This window comes from Saccopteryx bilineata, chromosome 4 (assembly GCF_036850765.1).
Source record: "Saccopteryx bilineata isolate mSacBil1 chromosome 4, mSacBil1_pri_phased_curated, whole genome shotgun sequence".
In the NCBI taxonomy this organism is placed as follows: domain Eukaryota; kingdom Metazoa; phylum Chordata; class Mammalia; order Chiroptera; family Emballonuridae; genus Saccopteryx; species Saccopteryx bilineata.
In genome coordinates this window covers 159,807,352-159,828,733 of record NC_089493.1, presented here as the reverse complement: position 1 = coordinate 159,828,733, position 21,382 = coordinate 159,807,352, and the positions used below count along the sequence as shown (strand labels likewise).

At 40.5% G+C, this 21,382-nt stretch overlaps 1 protein-coding gene across 2 annotated transcripts; it reads right to left on the bottom strand.

Moving 5' to 3' along the window:
* Positions 1–5,554: 5,554 nt before the first annotated feature.
* Positions 5,555–19,958, bottom strand: C4H5orf24 (chromosome 4 C5orf24 homolog). 2 transcript variants are annotated; one of them, XM_066272503.1, is made up of 3 exons: positions 19,563–19,958; positions 9,633–10,062; positions 5,555–7,959 (listed from the first exon to the last, which is right to left on the bottom strand). In XM_066272503.1, exons 2-3 carry the CDS (start codon positions 10,057–10,059, stop codon positions 7,919–7,921), a joined length of 468 nt encoding a protein of 155 aa, XP_066128600.1. In that variant the 5' UTR covers positions 10,060–10,062; positions 19,563–19,958; the 3' UTR covers positions 5,555–7,918. The 2 variants fall into 2 exon arrangements, with proteins under 2 accessions (XP_066128600.1, XP_066128599.1); XM_066272502.1 differs by having other exon boundaries at positions 5,555–10,062; positions 19,563–19,955.
* Between the last annotated feature and the right edge of the window lie 1,424 nt (positions 19,959–21,382).

Genomic DNA, 21,382 nt, shown 5'->3' with positions numbered 1-21,382 from the left:
CAGCCAGGGCCAATAAATAAAATCTTAAAAAATATATTCAGCATGTTTTCATTTTATTAAGATACTCTGTAAAAAAAGATACTTTGGGTTTTTCTTGTTTTTGTTTTACAGAGACAGAGTCAGAGAGAGGGATAGATAGGGACAGACAGAAAGGAACAGAGAGATGAGAAGCATCAATCATCAGTTTTTGATTGCGACATCTTAGTTGTTCATTGATCGCCTTCTCATATGTGCCTTGACTGTGGGCCTTCAGCAGACAGAGTAACCCCTTGCTCAAGCCAGTGACCTTGAGTCCAAGCTGGTGAGCTTTGCTCAAACCAGATGAGCCGGTGCTCAAGCTGGCAACCTCCGGGTCTCAAACCTGGGTCCTCAACATCCCAGTCAGACGCTCTATTCACTGCGCTACCACCCAGTCAGGCAAAAGATACTTTGTTAAAAGACCTTTTTAAACTAATTTTTTTTTTATTAATTCATTTTATTTTATTTATTTTTAGAGAGGAGAGAGAGAGAGGGAGAGAGAGAAGGGGGGAGGAGCTGGAAGCATCAACTCCCACATGTGCCTTGACCAGGCAAGCCCAGGGTTTCGAACCGGCAACCTCAGCATTTCCAGGTCGACGTTTTATCCACTGCGCCACCACAGGCCAGGCAAAAGACCTTTTTGAATGTATAACAAAAACTAAAATGATCATACTTACATATAAGTGCTGGGTTAAGTATTTTGATTTTGTATGTCCCATAAAATTCTTACAATATCTTTGGCATAAATATGCTGCACATTTTAAAAATAAATAAAATAGTAATTTGCCTAAGGTCCCACATTAAATGGCAAAACTTGAATTTGAACCCAAATCCAACCCGTCAGTATGCCAAATTACCCAAATGTGTTATTCTTATTTAATGCTCATTACAAACCCATTTCTGAAACTTAGAAAAATTAGGCAACAATTTGAAAAAGGTATAAGCTAGTGAGTAGCTGTGCAGGGACTCAAATCTAGGTCTACCTCTAAATCCAGTGTATTTTGCTATAAACATAGAAAAGTAACATATTATAAATATCAGATTAAGATGATTAACCAAAGAAGCCACTAAAATAGGCAGTGAGTATCCTGGAACAACACTTAACCAGTACTTGATCCGAAATCAAGGTTCAAACATTTGACAAAGGCTAGACCAATAACTAGCTTCATATGAGCAATTGCAACAAAATTATTACTTTATCAAATGCCATGAAAAGAACCTTTATCCAAATGCTTGTTCTCATTAGAAAGCTGCTGAGGGGTGCTGTGCAGGGGTTGAAGGGAGAGAGAAAAAAGCTTAGAGGATGCTTTATCAGAACAGGAGACTGGATGTGGTTAAGATGTCCGTGTGCAGGGAAGGACTATAATATGAAAACAAAAGAGTTATGCTTAGAGATATTTCACACTATTCTAATATCTGCTCAAAGGGATACCCTAGACACAGTTTACTAGCAACAGATCTCAGACTGGATATAGCACTTCCAACGAGTGCCTTTTTGTTTTGCTTTCTTTCCTTATCTCACCTTTCTTTAAGTATCCTTTGTCTACAAAAAAAAATTAATGTGTCCTTGTAAGGATTCTTTCAGTTTCTATAATTTGTCAAATAGTGATTTTAGAAAATGGAGGACATTCTTCTAAACCCCATACACCCTAATTCAAGACAGAGCACACTGCTTCCCTAAACAGCCTTGCTAAGTCAGACCTTTTTGTGAGTCTGAGACATCTTGTCATACCACTTTGTCATACTAGGTTATGTCTAAATGATTAAGGAGACAAACTGGCTCCTACCAGCCAAAGATGGAACAATTTGAGTACAAAAAATGAATAATTTCACTAGCCAGAGATTCATTACATATTAGAATCCATTAGTTTATACTGATACAAAAAATTTAATTCATCACTTTTGGAAGATGCTGGAGAACCAATTCATTATTCAAAAAACTAGTAGGTAAAAGGAAAGAATGAGGCATTTATGAGCCTGACAAGGATTATTTTAGGGTAATTAAATACTTGACGAGGGAAAGGTTTTTAGTATAGAAATATTTGACCTAATTAATAAACAGTAGCACTTAAAATTGCCATTTGCAGCCCCTACTGAAATAAGCGAGGCCAAAATCATCAAAGGCTATGATGATGGTTAATTTTATGAGTAAACTTGAATGGGCTAAGGGGATGCTCAGATAGCTGGTAAAACATGATTTCTGGATGTGTCTGACAGGTGTCTCAAAATTCAACACCTGTTCATAATTTAAAAACAAAACAAAACTCAAAAGACTAGGATCACCTGTTAAAGGGCATCTACCATAAACAGGTACCTAACATCTCACTTAATAAAAGCCTGTTTCAGGAAAAAGGCAATGATGTCTATTGATAGTTCTAGCCAATGCAATAAGCAATAAAGAGAAATGAAAGGTATATAGTACGGAAAGAAAGAATAACTTCTTTTTTTGACAGATAGCATGATTTTGTATCTAGAGAATTTTATGGCAACTATTCAAAGTACTAGAACAAGTGATTTTTTTTATTTTTTATTTTTTCATTTTTCTGAAGCTGGAAACCAGGAGGCAGTAAGACTCCTGCATGTGCCCGACCGGGATCCACCCGGCACGCCCACCAGGGGGCGATGCTCTGCCCATCTGGGGCGTTGCTCTGTCACGACCAGAGCCACTCTAGCGCCTGGGGCAGAGGCCAAGGAGCCATCCCCAGCGCCCAGGCCATCTTTCGCTCCAATGGAGCCTCAGCTGCGGGAGGGGAAGAGAGAGAGAGGAAGGAGAGGGAGAGGGGTGGAGAAGCAGATGGGCGCTTCTCCTATGTGCCCTGGCCAGGAATCGAACCCGGGACTCCCACACGCCCGGTTGACACTCTACCACTGAGCCAACCAGCCAGGGCTTTGTAGAACAAGTGATTTTAACAAGGTTGCCAGATATAAGATCGACAAAAATGGATTGTATTTCTATATACTTGCAACAAACTACACCAAAGTGAAATAAAACAATTCCAATCACAGCATCATCAAAAAAAAAACCACTTAGGAATAATTTCAACAAAAGAAGTGCAAGTTCTGTACACTGAAACCTATTAAAACATTGTTGAGCCTGACCTGTGGTGGCGCAGTGGATAACGCATCGACCTGGAAATGCTGAGGTCGCCGGTTCAAAACCCTGGGCTTGCCTGGTCAAGGCACATATGGGAGTTGATGCTTCCAGCTCCTCCCGCCTTCTCTCTCTCTCTCTCCCTCTCTCTCTCCTCTTTAAAAATGAATAAAGAAAAAAAGAAAAAAAAAAAAAAAAAACATTGTTGACTGAAATCAAGCAAGACTGGCCTGACCTGTGGTGGCACAGTGGATAAAGCATTGACCTGGAATGCTGACTGTGCCAGTTCAAAACCCTGGTCTTGTCTGGTCAAGGCACATATGGGAGTTGATGCTTCCTGCTCCTTCCCCTTCTTTCTCTCTCTCTCTCTCTCTCTCCTCTCTAAAATCAGTAAATAAAATCTAAAATAAATAAGTAAAAGTATAATGGTATCATGCTTACATTTTTTAGTCTTTAGTTTTAAATATATGTATTGAAATATTTTAAGATGACACAATTTGGAAATTTTTGCTTCAAAATAATTGAAGAGGAAGAAGGTAGAGATACAGACCAAAAAAAAAATAAAAATTAAGCCTGACTAGGTGGAGGTACAGTGGATAGACTGGGACGCAGAGGACCCAGGTTCAAAACCCCAAAGTTGCTGGCTTGAGCGCAGGCTCATCTGATTTGAGCACAGCTCACCAGCTTAAACCCAAGGTCGCTGGCTTGATCAAGGTGTCACTTTGTTGTAGACCCCCTGGTCAAGGCACATACAAGAAAGCAATCAATGAACAACTAAGATGCCGCAACAAAAAACTGATGCTTCATATCGCTTTCCCTTCCTGTCCCTTTTACAAAAAAAAAAAAAAAATTGAAGTTTTAATTACTAAACCCTGATGATGGTCACATGGAGGGTCATTACACTATGTATTTACTAAGCTTTGTATGTTTGAAGTTTCCAAAATAAATAGGATTTTTAGTTTTTTGGGGGGTAGGGTACCTTTTTGACAACCCAATTGTTACTCAAAAACATGATTAGTTTCAGTCATCAGCCATCCTGCACATGGCATACTGAGGACGCACAACACTATGGAATTTTTCTTTTTTCTTTTAAGTGAGAGGAGGGGAGATAGTGAGACAAACTTTCCATATGCACCCTGACCAGGATCCACCTGGCAACCCTCATCTAGGGCTGATGCTCCAATCAACCAAGCTATACTCACTGCCTGGGACTGACACTCAGACCAACTGAGCCACTGGCTGCAAGAGGGGAAGAGAGAAAGGGAAGAGGGAAGGGGTGGAGAAGCAGATGGTTAGTTCTCCTGTGTGCCCTGATTAGGGATCAAACCTGGGAAGTCTGCACACCTGGCCAACATTCTATCCACCAAGCAAACCAGACATGGCCATGTTTTTTTATGTGACAGAGGAAGCACAACAGCCATATAAGTAGCTCCCAACATGATTTAAAAGACAGTATTATCACAATTTATGAGTGATCTCTGACCTGATACTTCTGAGCTTATAGAAAATAAGCACAGTAACTAGTTTTCCTTGTGAAATTTATCTAAAACTAGCCTAAAGGTTAGGAGTAGGCAAATGGACTGTAGTTTCACTTGTTCTGTGCTAAAATTAGCTAGCTAATCTGAAAGATAGAGCATGTTAAAATGCCCATTTGGAATGAATAAAAATTGGCATTACATTGTCTAAGTTCTACATATTAATTTTTATTTATTTTTTACAGAGACAGAGTGAGTCAGAGAGGGATAGACAGGGACAGACAGACAGGAACGGAGATGAGAAGCATCAATCATTAGTTTTTCATTGTGCGTTGCAATACCTTAGTTGCTCATTGATTGCTCTCTCATGTGCCTTGACTGCGGGCCCTCAGCAGACCGAGTAACCCCTCGCTGGAGCCAGCGACCTTGGGTTCAAGCTGGTGGGCTTTTCCTCAAACCAGATGAGCCCGCACTCAAGCTGGCGACCTCGGGGTCTCGAACCCAGGTCCTTTGCATCCCAGTCCGATGCCACGGCCTGGTCAGGCTAAGTTCTACATATTAAGGCATTTGTTTCCCAGTATGAGCTCTCTGAAGATTAAAACTGTCTTATTCAGTATATGAGCTGCCACACTCTAGAGTAGGACTATCGCCCCTGAGACAAAGGAATTCCAAAAAGCTGAGAAGCGGCCCCAAGGAGGGGCTCCGGACATATCAGGACTTTTGCCTCAGTATCCCCTCAGGCTCTCCTAAACACTATATAACTCGCCCCTAGTCTGTAACCTAGTCTGTAACCAGCGCTCTTCTCCCTGGGAGAAGTGCCCCCCAGGGTTCCTTTCTTCCTTTCAATAAAGCCTGTTACTCTGGTCTTTCGGACTCCCATGGATTCCAGTAACTGTTTTGAGAAAAACATGAGAGTAGAGTAGAAAATTTCAGAAAGCACAATCCAAGAAAAATACAAGATCCTCGGTCATAAAAAGGATGTATCATTTATTATTCTCCTACTTAAATAAAGTAGGAAACAGTTGATTTTAAAGTAATGACTTTATTAATAAATATACATCCATATGATGATGTAGATACAAATCATGAACACTACTCCATTCCCATATACATAATTGCACATGAGTAGCTCAAGTTCATGGACATAAAAACATACACAGTATCTATTCAGACTTTTTACAGCAGAGGACAGCTTGCTTATATCAGTTAATTGGTAATTATTTTCTCCGTAATTATCTGTGCGAAAAGGAAACTGTGAAACTTAAATCAAAGTGGTCTGATTACTATAAATCACACACTTGATTTACTATAGCAATAAATTTTCCAAAACTTAAATATATTTTATGTGAGAGCACAGATTTATCTGCTTGGGGGTAAAGGGGGAAAAGCAAAGGAAAGATTTAGATACATCCTAGAGTTTAATAGGATATAGTTAAGCTATAATAAAAACAGAAACCTAATAGCATCAAAATATTTTATGTCCAAGGAAAAAATGTTTTCAACAACTGCTGTGAATCTTCTATTTTACTATAAAGGGATCATAAAATTTTACTGCACATAGAGACAATGACTGACAGAATAGCAGTTATTGTCAATATCCCCTGAATTATTCTTTTAAAGCTTCTTAGAATATAAAAGAGAAGGGTTTTTTTCTTTTTTAATTAACTCATACACTGGTTTTTCTTACACTGGATGGACTGCCTTTAACCTAATACATGGATTCAAATAACTTTTTTCCTCCTTAACTCAAACTCTGTTACTTCATGAAATATACATGTAGATTCACACTAACAATTTGGAATGAATATTCCTTTTAATACTTTAACAGATATTTCTTTTAAAAAGTAAATAAAAACTATAATTTTTAGTCTAATTGAAAGATTTTTTAAATGTCCCCAAATATATATTTAAAATTAAGCAGATATTTTTCTTCCAACATAATATGCCCGTATTTTTTTAATATCCAGTGCAAAACTCCAAAGATAGTATCAAAATCATCCCATACTAAAGATTAGTTATGCAAGGTTATATCTGTCAAAAGATGAAAATCTTATCTGCATTGATTAATATGATAATAATAATAAATAAGGCATGTTAAAATAGTTTTTAAAAGAGAAAGTAAAGCAAACTTACTTGAACAGATCATTTTCTGACCAAGAGTTTTAATATAGAATAGTGAAACCTATTTTGTGAAGAAGAGAATTACATAATATAAAATTAGCAATTTGCCTTTAAAGGAACAATCATACCGTGGGAAGAAAAGTCCAGTTTTCCCCAATTGATTATGTTAAAGTGTAGGCATTTAACATGCTATTTCAGTGTTTATCATGACAAGAGACAGTGTTACAAAAGATGCACAATGTAGTCTTTAAGTTATAGAGAAGTAAAAATATTTTATATTTTAAGACTTTGTGTTATCACTTAGATGTGTCTTTCTCTTCAGCATGGCACCAAGAAACTGTTCAGAAGGAGAAAAGGAAGTAGAATCAGGAGATGCTCATCAGCACACAGATCTAATGCTCCATGTAACTTCTCAAAGGAACAGAAAATTCAGCTTTCTAAACAATGTTATCCATTCACAACTGTAGCCATTTGCCCCCCATTCCCCATTTTTTTCCTGTGACATAGCTCCTGGTATTAATAAACACTGTTATGAAGATACTTCCTTTAGTTGATTTTACCATTTCATTAACATGTATAAAAAATTCAGTATACAATAATATACCTGCTTCACCTTCTGACACACATCACAGCACCACTGAGTAGATATGCTGGAGGATGGGGGAAAGGGGAGGGAAATGAATGTAGGAGAGCAGGGAGCAAGGATGATAATGTGTAATAAAACCAGGAATCAAACTGAAAGGGTAACGTCAAGTGGACATACTAAAAAATACAACATGCAACCAAATCCTTGACAGTGGTATGTATTATTTTACAGTAGAACATGTAATTAAAAAACTGTTTTTAGAAACTCTAAAGAGGATTTCTAAGCAACCAAGTGCTAAACATCATCTTGAGAAATAAATGAGATATATAACATCATACAAGTGGATAAACAAATGAATAAAGATGTGTTTGTGTGTGTCAGAAGTTATACTGTTCTGAGTAAATTATTAAAATCTTGTATTTTAAGCTTCTGCATGAATAGACTCTTGTTGCAATTTAGCTGCCACAATGTTGCAACTGATTATGTAGTCAACCAAGATTGTTGCTATGGTTTGTGCAAAGCTAAAATTGTTGAGGTCACTGTCTCAGATGCCAGTGCACACACAGTCCCCACTTACAATGCAACACCTCTTACTGTAAAGAGCAGCAAAAAGTCCAGCTCATTGTGTCAGGCATCACTGGAACACCTGAAGGCTTGCTGCTTTTTTCCTGATAAAAAAGGTACGAAACATGACATCCATTTGCAATCAGAGTTTGCATTAAGTGAGAGCAAGCCCAAACAACACAATATGCGCCTTTTAAAACTTTTAATTACTTTAAAAGTTTTTGTATCCTGCAAATCTACATTATAATCTCAAAGGTATTTAAAATCACAAATACATACATTATAACTTTAAAGTTCAGTGGAATTTTTTTTCAAATCCAAAGTTTATAATAGTTTATTTAGAACAAACTCAGAATAAAATGTATATTAACAAAGAATATTACTTTCAGAAAAGGGGCAAGAGAGATTTCCTTCTGTCCCTACTATACATAACTACCCAATACTTTTTTCCTTTTCCATCTACCTTGCTTCTAAAGCAAACACTGTTGGAAAAAATTGTCTTTTGGGTGAAGTGATCTCACTGGACCCACAAGTAGATTTTTAATTAAACGAACCAACATATTTTTTACATGTTGCATGCATAGATGGATTCCTATGTATTTAGTTTGTGTTTTTATATCAGTGTTACAGTCTACCACTCAGTCTGTGTCCTTTGGTAGATATAAACCTGAAACCACAGTAAGTGCTAATGCAGCGAGAGGCTTCTCAGAAAAAAAAACTAAAAACCATTCTGAATAAATGAACAATAATAATAAATGTTTTAAGCATAACAATTTAAAACTACGTATATGAAAGGCAAAATGTAGTGAATATAGCTCCATGCAAACCCTATGAATGTTTTTCTATTATATCACATAGGCTATTCTCACAATGCATTATTTTTCACCAAGAATGTAATATGTTTTTATTAAATAGTTTAATTTTTTTGTAACGATGAATTGTTTGTAGTGTTTGGTATATATGCTCTTAGGCAATTAAAAAGATACCACCTATCACTGCTGAAAAGCAAACACTAAATAATTCCTTTATAAAAAATGGTTAAATCAATTAATTCCATTTAGATTAATAAATAAAAAGCTGCCTTAAACCTAAAACATTAAAAATAAAATTCTAATACCTGAAGTCTATGTAAATGCCAAAAAATACAAATATCTCTGTCCTGTCTCATGAAAATAAATGTTACAAAAACTCACAGCAATACTTCAAATAATCCTGAATTAGTTTGCTTTGTTCTATCAGTTAAAAATACCTAGATATTATCTTTATTATATTGTAGGCTTACTTAACGAACTAATAGGTTAATGGTTTCAGTTTAGCACTAAAGCAACTATTCATAATGGCCCAAAAGTAATAATGAAATGAGACAGAACCATAACTCTAAAGGAAAGCAAAAATGATTTAGGTAGGTGTTACACATGAACTAATGTACAAATTTAATGCCACTGCTCATGCCCTGTACATCTCCCAACATCTGGTCGTTTCTGAGCAAAAGCAGGAGGAAAAAAACAAAAACAAAAAACAAGAAAATAAATGTGGAAAGCCCAGGCCATAAAATCATGTATGTCAAAATAAAACCAAGAAGCTTTGGGATTATTCACAATCTTCCTTGTACACCTGGCCCTCCTTTCCTGCCTTGTTCACTCATTGGGTGGCTTGACTTCGCTGCTGGCTTCCTCTACCCCGTGAACCGCTCTACCATGCATCATAGGGTAAGGAAAAGCAGCAGTGCCGCAGCCATAACCAAGATCGGCAAGACGGGATAGAGCTTTAATGCTACCTGGAGGTCTCCCTGGGCTGACTTTGTATCCCGCAGCTTTGGTTGTACCCAAAGGTCTGCCTGGACTTGTCTTAAATCCAGCCGCTTTGGTGGTTCCCAAGGGTCTGCCTGTGCTGGTTCGGTATCCTGCTGATTTGGTGGTTCCAGAAGGCCGGCCACGCTTACCAGATCGATTGAGATTTTTCTTTTTCTTTAGTTCATCTTTTATCTCTATGCTTCTGCCACTGGTAGTCTGCAAGTGCGTTTCATTTAATGGGTCTTGCCTCTGACAAACCATTGGTTTGTGGCTGACTGTGTGGCTATATTTGCTTTGCTGGGAGGAATATATGTCAAACTGATCAGCAGCTCTCATGGCATCTTCATTGAGGCAGGAAGGCTTACCAGGCCCACAGAAAGCTGGATTACTGCTGGCAACAGGATGCATCATTTTCTACCAAAATTAAAAGACAAACATGCATAAATATACATATACAAATATCTATCTGTATGACAGCATTCAGTGGGAAAATAGTCTGTCTTCCAACAGCTATGTAGGCTACCTAAAATTAGGCTAACCGGCAGGACTCCAGACTTCTTATAAAAAAAACACATCCACAGATTTGAAGATAGTTGTTTTTCTCAATTTAATCACACAAACTCAACTATAAGGTCTACCGGGAAGTTCTGTCCGTTTCTATCACAAGTTTCAATACGTAAGTACGTTTATTTGGTGCATGTGTGCCTCTCTATTTTTATCACTTAATGTATACATACTGACGTAGCAAATTAACTAAAACAAAGTTGATTCACGTTAGTCTTTTTTTTTTTAATATTTTATTTATTCATTATAGAGAGGGGAGAGAGAGAGAGAGAGAGAGAAAGAGAGAAGGGGGGAGGAGCAGAAAGCATCAACTCCCATATGTGCCTTGACCAGGCAAGCCCAGGGTTTTGAACCGGCAACCTCAGCGTTTCCAGGTTGACACTTTATCCACTGTGCCACCACAGGTCAGGCACGAGTCATGTTAGTCTTATGTGTGAAGCGATAGTGTACCCATGGCTACTGATAAAGTTCATTTACGCCACTGTAATTTTTACGAATTTCAACAAGGAAAAAATGCTACAGAAGCATGTCTGTTGCATCCACCATATTCCCCGGACTAAGCACCCTCCGACTATCACTTGTTTTTGTCCTTACAAAATTTTTTGAAGGGCAAAAAATTCAAAAATGAAGAAGATATCAAACAAGCACTGGTTCAATTTTTCACATCAAAAGATAAAACATTTTTCAAAAATGGGATATACAAATTGCCCTTGCGCTGGCAAGAAATCATTAATAATCATGGCAATTATATTATTTAATAAAGTTTACTGACGGTAAGAAAAATTTGTATTTTGTTTTATTCCCAAAACGGACAGAACTTTCCGGTAGACCTTATATAATACTGATTTAGTAGCTATAATATTCTCTGCTTAGGAATTGAAAAAGTGTACAGGTAGAAAATAAATCTGTCATATTCCATATAAATATATTTGACATTCCTGTATAATCTATATTATCTTTTCTTCCAGATCACTAAACCCTAAAAGGATAACAGTAAAGACAAGAACCCTTATTAACTTATTTTATTTCCAGTTTACCTAACATTCTTAAAATGTCTTCCTTTGGCCTTTTATATTCTGAAGGGCCATAGTTTATACAAAGTGGATACTTACTCATCATTATCATAATTATTTATACAGAATCTTGAGTGTATGTTATACTTTACAAAAGATGGAATGAATGTGTCAAAGACACAATCTCTTGGCCATACATGTTGACTCCCTTCAAACTATTCAAGCAAGAGGCAGTACCAATCTAATGAGTAAACAAAGGTTTCCATAGCTAAAATGAGTAAACATTTATACAAATAATTGAGACATATTACAAAAATATAACCACCATTAAAATATTTTCGATTTTGAAGGTATGGTTATCAAAACAAAAAGTTGAATGTACAACACTGCTTTCTCCATTTTTTTATTTATTGAAACTAGAGAGAGGAAATGAGGGAGGACAGAGAGAGGAGGAGAGAGAGAAACACTGATTGGTTGTTCCACTTATTTATGCTTTCACTGGTTGATTCTTACATGTGCCCTGACTGGGATGGAACCTGCAACTTTGATGTACTGTGACAATGCTCTAACCAACTGAGCTAACCCGCCAGGGTCCATTCCTTTCTCCCTTGATCATAAATATGTGTGAATCTTCTTCCCTTTTAAGAGTCCTGTAACTTATGAACAAACAGTCTAAAGTCTTGTTTTGTCTGTGAAGACATTCCTGTAATTTTTTTTCTCTTAATAAAGGCTGTATATAACCATCACTATAATAAGCCAGTCCTAAACAGCCATATTGTTTAGACACACAGAAAATGAGTTTATAAAAAAGGTAAGTGTATGGGTTTCAATTCAGATTCAGAAATCTCAAATGTATATGAAGGCTTACCCTTGTTAGTTCCCTACACCCTCAGTACATGCAAAACCTCACAAAAACAGTTACTCTCAGAGGCTAAGAACACATAATGAATGTGAGTCAAAACCACTATAAATTTATTTGTTTATAAAAGTTAAAGGAAGTGGGAGTCAAGTCATAAAATTGAATTCTGTTAAATTACTAAATATTTGGGCCCTGGCCGGTTGGCTCAGCGGTAGAGCGTCGGCCTGGCGTGCGGGGGACCCGGGTTCGATTCCCGGCCAGGGCACATAGGAGAAGCGCCCATTTGCTTCTCACCCCCCCCCTCCTTCCTCTGTCTCTCTCTTCCCCTCCCGCAGCCAAGGCTCCATTGGAGCAAAGATGGCTCGGGCGCTGGGGATGGCTCCTTGGCTTCTGCCCCAGGCGCTAGAGTGGCTCTGGTCGCGGCAGAGCGACGCCCCGGAGGGGCAGAGCATCGCCTCCTGGTGGGCAGAGCATCGCCCCTGGTAGGCGTGCTGGGTGGATCTCGGTGGGGCGCATGCGGGAGTCTGTCTGACTGTCTCTCCCCGTTTCCAGCTTCAGAAAAAAAAAAAAAATTACTAAATATTTGCTGAGAATCAACAGATGCAGAGCTGTTGGCCAGCTGGCTTAAAGCTCAACTATGAAGGAAAAAACACTGACAATGAGAGGCTACTTGTTTATGGCAGATGCCTTCTAGACTTGAGAACATAAAACAAGACTGAATGAAACACAAATATTAAAAAGATAATTCTTCACTTATTACCCAAGGATACAATGAGAACTAGGTTATTATCACTAGCTCAAATTCTAATTTCAGATGAGAAATAAGGAGACAGCATCAAAATGTGTTCAATATTGACAGATTTTGAGCATTTTCTATGTGTCAGGTAATAAACTTGACACTGCACATTGTCTGATTTAATCTCACTACAATTCTATGAGGAACATACTATTATTAACTGTTTTACAGAAACTGAGGCAGCCTTTAGCAACTTGCCAAGGTCACATACTAGGAAATGATAAAGCTAAATATGAATTTATATAACTTGCCTACAGAACCAACAAAATTAATATAATATAATATAATATAATATAAAATAAATCAATATAATATAAATCAATATAATATAAATACACCAGGGGCCTGACTTGAGGTTGCCGGTTTGAAGCCCTGGGCTTGCCTGGTCAAGGCACATAAGGGAGTTGATGTTTCCTGCTCCTCCTTCCCTTCTCTGTCTCCCCCTCTCTAAAATGAATAAAGTCTTAAAAAAAAAACTGTACCAGGGTTTTTCAATAGTAGCACTACTGAACACTATTATTTGGGTCAGATGATTCTTTGCTGTGGAGGGTTGTCCTGTTCCTTTTTTTTTTTTTTTTTTGTATTTTTCTGAAGCTGGAAACGGGGAGAGACAGTCAGACAGACTCCCGCATGCGCCCGACCGGGATCTACCCGGCATGCCCACCAAGGGCGATGCTCTGCCCACCAGGGGGCGTGGCTCTGCCGAGACCAGAGCCACTCTAGCGCCTGGGGCAGAGGCCAAGGAGCCATACCCAGCATCCGGGCCATCTTTGCTCCAATGGAGCCTCGGCTGCGGGAGGGGAAGAGAGAGACAGAGAGGAAGGAGGGGGGGGAGGGGTGGAGAAGCAGATGGGCGCTTCTCCTATGTGCCCTGGCCGGGAATCGAACCTGGGTCCCCCACACGCCAGGCCGACGCTCTACCGCTGAGCCAACCGGCCTGGGCCTGTCCTGTGCATTTTAAGATGCTTACCAGCATCCACCGCTTCTCTATTCATACACTATAAACGTTGGTAGCTACATCTTCCTCTTTAACTTCTCAATTTCTGACAACCAAAAATTTCCCAAGACACTGCCAAATATTCTCTGGGGAGCAAAATCCACCCCCTAAATGAGAATCACCCAGCTACACTAAAATGAATACACAGGACTCGATTTTAAATATTCTTGCTTAAGTTTTTATTTACTTCTTTAGCCCTCACCTCTTCAACCCTTCACAAAACCTTTCTGTTGATAACATCTATGAAGTGAAATAGATTTGTTTTCCAAATTGAAGAAAAGCCAATATTGGGACTAGTGAAGGGACCAACCACATTCCTCTCCCCTTCAAGTTAGGAACACATTGAAAAATACACACAGGCATTACGAGGAATCAAATCACTAGTCTGTTTCCAATATAGTTGGACTAGAGACCAACTGTGAACACAAAGAGAAACATACTCAGACTTTTGAGCAGAAGATGGTGAGAGAAAAAGTGGCTCCTTTTTCAATTTTATTATTCAGAAATAACCCTTCTGGAAAGTTCCACGGAAGAGATAAAAGAAAAAAAAAAAAGAGAGATGGACAGATCCAAATTCTCTTTTCTTCCTTTCCTTTTCTTTTCTTTCTTTCCTTTTTTTAAGTAACAGGAGAAGAAATAGTGAGACAGACTCCTGCATGCAACCTGACTGGGATCCACCCAGCAACCCCCATTTGGGGCCAATGCTCAAATCAACTGAGCTATCCTCTGCGCCCAGAGCAGCCACTTGAACCACTGGCTGCAGGAGGGGAAGAAAAAGGAAGGGGGAGAGAGAAGGGAGAAAAGCAGGTGGTCACTTCTCCTGTGTGCCCTGACTGGGAATTGAACCTGAGACGTCCAAACACTGGGTGGACGCTCTATTCACTGAGCCAGCTGGCCAGGGCCAAAATTCTCTTCCACAGGAAGCACAGCCAGTAAAGTGAGAGAATTTTTTTCCTACAATGCTTCACTGCTTTATAGGTTCATGTCTTTTAAGTTCTTTTCACTAACTTACCAACACCTTCCCTCTGGACCTTACTTCCCTTAACTTCATTTTCTCTTAATACAGCAGAACATTTACTATCTATTAGCACTCAGGATATATAGAATCTCAGCTTACATAAAGTTAGGCTTTTAGACCCTGGCCAGATAGCTCAGTTGGTTAAATCATCATCAAGAAGCACAGAAGTTAGGCTTTTATTTTACTATATTTTGAAAATTTTTGTATGAGTCTATTTGAGCCAAACATACTGTATTTGCTGGGAAGCAAGATCTCAAATGCTCCGACATTACATTAGGCTTTTAGAGGCAAGATGCTCTAAAAATACCAATCAGTGTTGGAAAAAATAATACACCATTAAATAAGTAGTCCTTAAGTAAAACACATTAACAAAAAACACCCTTCTCGCCTGACCAGGTGGTGGCGCAGTGGATGGAGCGTCGAACTGGGATGCTGAGGACCCAGGTTCAAGACCCTGAGGTCGCCAGTTTGAGCGCAGGCTCATCTGGTTTGAGAAAAAAAAAAAAAGCCCACCAGCTTGAACCCAAGGTCGCTGGCTCCAGCAAGGGGTTACTCGGTCTGCTGAAGGCCCACGGTCAAGGCACATATGAGAAAGCAATCAATGAACAACTAAGGTGTTGCAACGTGCAATGGAAAATTAATGATTGATGCTTCTCATCTCTCCATTCCTCTCTGTCTATCCCTCTCTCTGACTCACTCCTGTCTCTGTAAAAAATAAAAAAATAAAAATTAAAAAAAAAAATCCCACCCTTCTCCAATCTTTTAATTCTTTCCAACAATTTATGCATTTGATTTGTATTATGTTAATTTAACTTTTGACAAAACTCACATTTATTGAGGCCAACTCCATGCAAAACACCATTCTAAGCACTAAAACACAATGTAGACAGAAGAAAAGCTATTTACTCCAATGCAAAGACAATGACACACTGACTAAAGGGCAGTCTTCTATCTTCTATATTTTTCTTCTCTGCTACTGCCAAGAAATCAGTGCAGTATTCTTCTCACTCCACAACTGAGTACCAGGCTGGGCAAAAAATTTATTATGACAGTTACCCATGTAAATAGTTAACTTAAAAAGGAAACAGCTAAAATCAATCCATTCCTACTTTCAGATTTCAACCTGTTAAGATAGAAATCAGAACCATTAGATTCTTGTGTACATAAACTATTTATATATATTTGTCCCAGTAGAGCCCAAGCTCTACATGGATCAGGTGTCCCTGATTCAACTTCCCCGTGCACTGGCACACTCCTGATTATCAGCAGGGCGGGCAGACTCTTTGAGACTACTCTTGAGGTGGCTACGAGGATGCTACTGGTAAGTGTTGACACTAACTGTCATCGGAGTAAAAACACAACCGACACACAAATTAGTTGCAAGAATTACACAGACAGTTCATTACTCACAAATCCTTTTGGTGTGCCTGGGTACAGCTTAAGGGGGGGCGGGTTGGCATGCCCCTCTCGGCTGTCTTTAGTCAGAGCTCAGAGCATGTGGAGACAGTTCACATTCACATTGGAGTCTGGGTGACTACCACAGCAGGGGGCCTCTCAGCTTTAGTACCTTTTCTGGCCAACACCTTCTAACAGGTGTCAATCTAAGGATTATCACCTCAAACCACCTTTTTGGTAGTTCCTGGCAGGGAACCCCTTTTATGTTAATATACTGAAATGATTACATCAAACCTCTTTTTAAGATGTTTTTATTACGATACCTTACAACGTTATGACACCAAGCCACTTCTTAACTATGTATAACTTCACATACACACTAACTGGGCCCTGCTCAAAAGTCAGAGTCTATTTATCACATTACAGAGTTATGACACCAAGCCACTTCTTATCTATGTACAACTTCACACACATATTAACTGGGCCCTGCTTGAAAGAGTCTGTTTATCACATCTGCACCCACTATATTAATTCCTATCCAGACGGCATAATTTTATTTAATTTCCTTAATTTTTTTTTTTTTTTTTTTGTATTTTTCTGAAGCTGGAAACGGGGAGAGACAGACAGACAGACTCCTGCATGTGCCCGACGGGGATCCACCCAGCATGCCCACCAGGGGCGATGCTCTGCCCCTCCGAGGCGTTGCTCTTTTGCGACCAGAGCCACTCCAGCACCTGGGGCAGAGGCCAAGGAGCCATCCCCAGTGCCCGGGCCATCTTTGCTCCAATGGAGCTTCGGTGCGGGAGAGGAAGAGAGAGACAGAGAGGAAGGAGAGGGGGAGGGGTGGAGAAGCAGATGGGCGCTTCTCCTGTGTGCCCTTGCCGGAAATCGAACCCAGGACTTCTGCATGCCAGGCCGACGCTCTACCACTGAGCCAGCTGGCCAGGGCTAATTTCCTTAATTATTTTTAATATTATCTTTTAATTACTTTTATATATCTTCTATATTTTTGTTTATATTCTATATATTTAATTACTATAACATTATATTACAACATTATTTATAGACAGTATTTGTATATATAGCACTAATCCCACACTTAATAATCCTTCACTACTGCCACTTCAGGGCTTGCCACTTAACTGTCCTTTCTTTTTCTTTTCTTTTTTAAACTACGGTGGTTTTATTTTTTTAATTTTATTTTTTTAAGACTATTTATTTATTCATTTTAGAGAGGAGAGAGAGAGAGAGAGAGAGAGTAGGGAGGAGCAGGAAGCATCAACTTCCATATGTACCTTGACCAGGCAAGCCCAGGGTTTTGAACCAGTGACCTCAGCATTCTAGGTCCACGCTTTATCCACTGCGCCACCACAGGTCAGGCTAACTGTCCTTTCTTGAAACACTTTTATCAAACTATAGTACAGAGATCATTTAAAGTATGCAGAGCACATTTAAGTCAGAATAAACACTGTGTTTCTAGAAAGTTTGTACTTAAATAAAGCCCAGCCTTACAGAACAGACTGTGAAGATTACTAAAGGTTATCTTTTAAAATGGTTTGGAATGTAAGGGAGCCAACTAAGAGCTTCTACATATTTTTAACTGCGACTGAATTAGGACTTTTATTTTTAGATTTTATTTATTCATTTTAGAGAGAGGAGACAGAGAGAGAAGGGAGGGAGGAGCAGAAAGCATCAACTCCCATAGGTGCCTTGATCAGGGAAGCCCGGGGTTTTGAACTGGCGACCTCAGTGTTCCAGGTCTATGCTTTTACCCACTGTGCCACCACAGGTCAGGCTGAATTAGGACTTTCAAAGCATGCACTAAAACTTGCCAACTTTGAAGCTGTTTTCCTGTATGTTTAACCCCAGTCTTCTGGTGAGCTGTTCTTTTTATTTTTAAATTTTTTTTTTAGTATTTATTCATTTTAGAGAGGTGGTGGGGAGGGCTGAGAGAGAGAGAGAGAAATGGGGAGGAGCAGGAAGCATCAACTCCCATATGTGCCTTGACCGGGCAAGCCCAGGGTTTCAAACCAGCGATCTCAGCGTTCCAGGTCAATGCTTTAACCACTGCGCCACCTCAGGTCAGGCCGGTGAGTTGATCTTTATGAAATAATTCTCCTTCCTTCTCTTGAACCTGGAGGTCACTACTGTCAAAATAAAAGAACTATATTTTTAGTAACTTTCAAATCATTCATGAAGCGACCCTGGCTGGGCAGTTCAGTTGGTTAGCGTCCTCCCCATACCCCAAGGTTGTGGGTTTAATCCTGGGTTAGGACAGATAAGAAGAATCAACCAATGAAGTGCATAAATAAGTGAAACAAATTGATGTTTTCTCCCCCCCCCTCTAAATAAATAAGTAAAAAAAATAAATCAAAACACTCATGAAGCTTTCTAGACACGGAAAAAGTCTTCCTTTAAAGAACTCCAATTTCTGCCCTCTTGGAAGGACCCAGCATCACTTATGTCTCAGAGGTTTATTTCATTATTTCAGGCCATTTGGCTTCAAACAATTACATAGAATCATATACAATTTAATAGTTCTAAATGAAAGTCCACTTGTGGCTCACCCACCTCAATCACCCAGAAAATCTATTCAGCACAGACCAAACAAATAGCAGCAGCTACGCATCCTGCCCACCGCGGAAAGTTTTGACACTAGGACGGAACACGCAGAACGGCCTCCTTTGTCTTCTTTCTGCTGCTTAATTGCGCCCCGCGGCCAGAATCCTGAGTTTACACGAGGCGTTTAGAAATGTAGTACTTGTTGTGCCCGAGAGCGATTACTGTGTTTAGCAATAACAACTATGCGGCCCGCACACGCCCACACGAGAATGGGCTGCGTGCCCGCGGCAGCCACAGCCTTCGCCGGTCCGGTCCGGTCCGGCTCGGTCCGGCTCTCGGAGTTCTGCAGGCTCCAGAAGTCCGCAGGCCACAGCATCCACACGGCCCGCTCGACGCCAGCAGGCTTTCATTGAACCGGACGAGGGCGGGCTGCCGATTCCGACCTCTCAAAGAAAAGAAAGCACGACCCCTCCCGCCGCCGCGAGGAATTCCCCCCCAATAATGGCTCCAAGCCGAGGGAAGAGCCGGCTACGTCCGGGGCCCCTCCTCTCGCTCCGGGCTAGGCCGGAGCTCCCCTCAGGCGCGGGTCCGAGAGCTCTTCTCACCAGCTGGCAGGCCCCCGTTCTCGCTGCCTCCCGCCCTCTTCACGAGCGCCCACCACCCCGACTCCACTGCCAGCCGGGCTGACAACTCCCCGCGCGTCCACCTACCTTAGCCGCTAGTAGTCCGGCCCCTCAGCGCACGCAGGGGCTGCCCATCGGCTGGGAACCTCACGCTGGCGACGCTCTCTTCCCAGCCCGCCGCCTCTGCACGCACGAAGAGCTCAAGACACAGAAGCACGCAGCTGCGGCGGCGGCGACGAGGTGGAGGGTGGCTCCCGACTCCAGCTGCAGCCACCGCTCAGGATCCTGCCCGGGACGCAGGAAGAAGAGGCCGATACAGCCCGGTACTGCGAGGGGGCGAGAGTGGGACGTGCACGAACTCGCGAGGGCCTCGCACGCGCACGCACATCGCGAGATCCAATCTCCCGCCGACGACCAGCACGCAAGCTCCGCGTAGGTAACGGGGAAACCAGGATGCGCTTGCGCATTGTGGGGACCAGCAGGAGGCGGAGCTCGAAGTCATGCTTCTCAGGGTCTATTGTAGCTCTTTTGCTGCAGCTGGGAAGGGACCCGCCAAGAGGGAAACAACTTCATTATGTGGATTTTCACCCCAATTCTGTGATGCTGGAACTACTACTGACCCCACTTCTGAGGTTACAAGATTAATAAATGTCAGGATTTGAACCTAGCAGTCTTGTTCCAGGAACTGTGCTTTTAAACGCTACTGGCACAAAGGTTTATTGTCCTCTTGTGCTGGTGCTACTCCAAGCATTATTATAACTCTGCCTCAGCCTTTTATTTGCTTATGGATGGGTCGAGTGAGACCCTCCACCTCCAAACAGAATGGAAGTATTTAAATAATAGGTGCTGTTTGACCCCTTGGGACTAGGATTGTGATAATGAAAAGGCTCATTTTGTGAGACACCCTATTAATTTAGTTTTTACATCCATGTGAGATTTCTGGCTTATCAGAAAGCAGAGGGGTTAGTTTCACCAGTTCTTCAATGAATTCGAAGATGACAGAAAGGTCAGTATCCAGAATTAGGAAAGCTGCTGACAGGGAGACACTTTACTAGGAAGTGCTAAGAGAGGGGTAGGCACCAGTCCTTTTTGCCTAAGTTGTCAAGTATGTTTGAGGAACATACTTGTGGTGAACATACAATATGAAGATGTATTATAGAACTGTACACCTGAAACCTATATAATTTTACTAACCAATGTCACCCCAATAAACAATAAAAAAGAACCCCTGGCCGGTTGGCTCAGTAGATAGTGTCAGCCCCGCCTATGGACATCCCAGGTTCAATTCCAATCAGGGCACATAGACGACCATCCGCTTCTCTTCCCTTTCTCTCCCTCTTCCTCTCCAGCAGCCAGTGGCTCTATTGGCTCACATGTGCCCAGGCACTGATGATAGCTCAGTTGGTTTCATTTGTCTCAGTGGCAGCCTCAGATGCTAAAAATAGCTTGGTTTATCCAGCCCCAGCCCCATGGGAAGTGGATCCCAGTCAGGGCGCACACAGGAATCTATCTCCTCTACTCTCTTAAAGGGGCGGGGGGGGGGGGGAGTGTTAGAGGAGATAATTGTGAGCACGGTATTTGGCCAAGGGTGAACACACAAGCCAAGAGGAAAACCAAATTCAGTACATAAAACAGGAAAGCCCATTCATTTTCTAGCAGGCAGGGTTTCATAACTTGATTCTATTATAAAATGTCATTCTAACTACTATAAAATACTAGATTAGTCATACTAGTATTATTTATACATAAAAGGAAAATGCCAATATGTAAAACAGCTAAAATGTGTACATATATTTGAGGGCATATTAAGTATCCTTCCAAAAACGTTCTTTAAAACGTTTTTGCTAAGAATGGCTTCCTTATTTTTGAAATGGAATTTGAGAATGTAATGTAGTCTCATTATCATG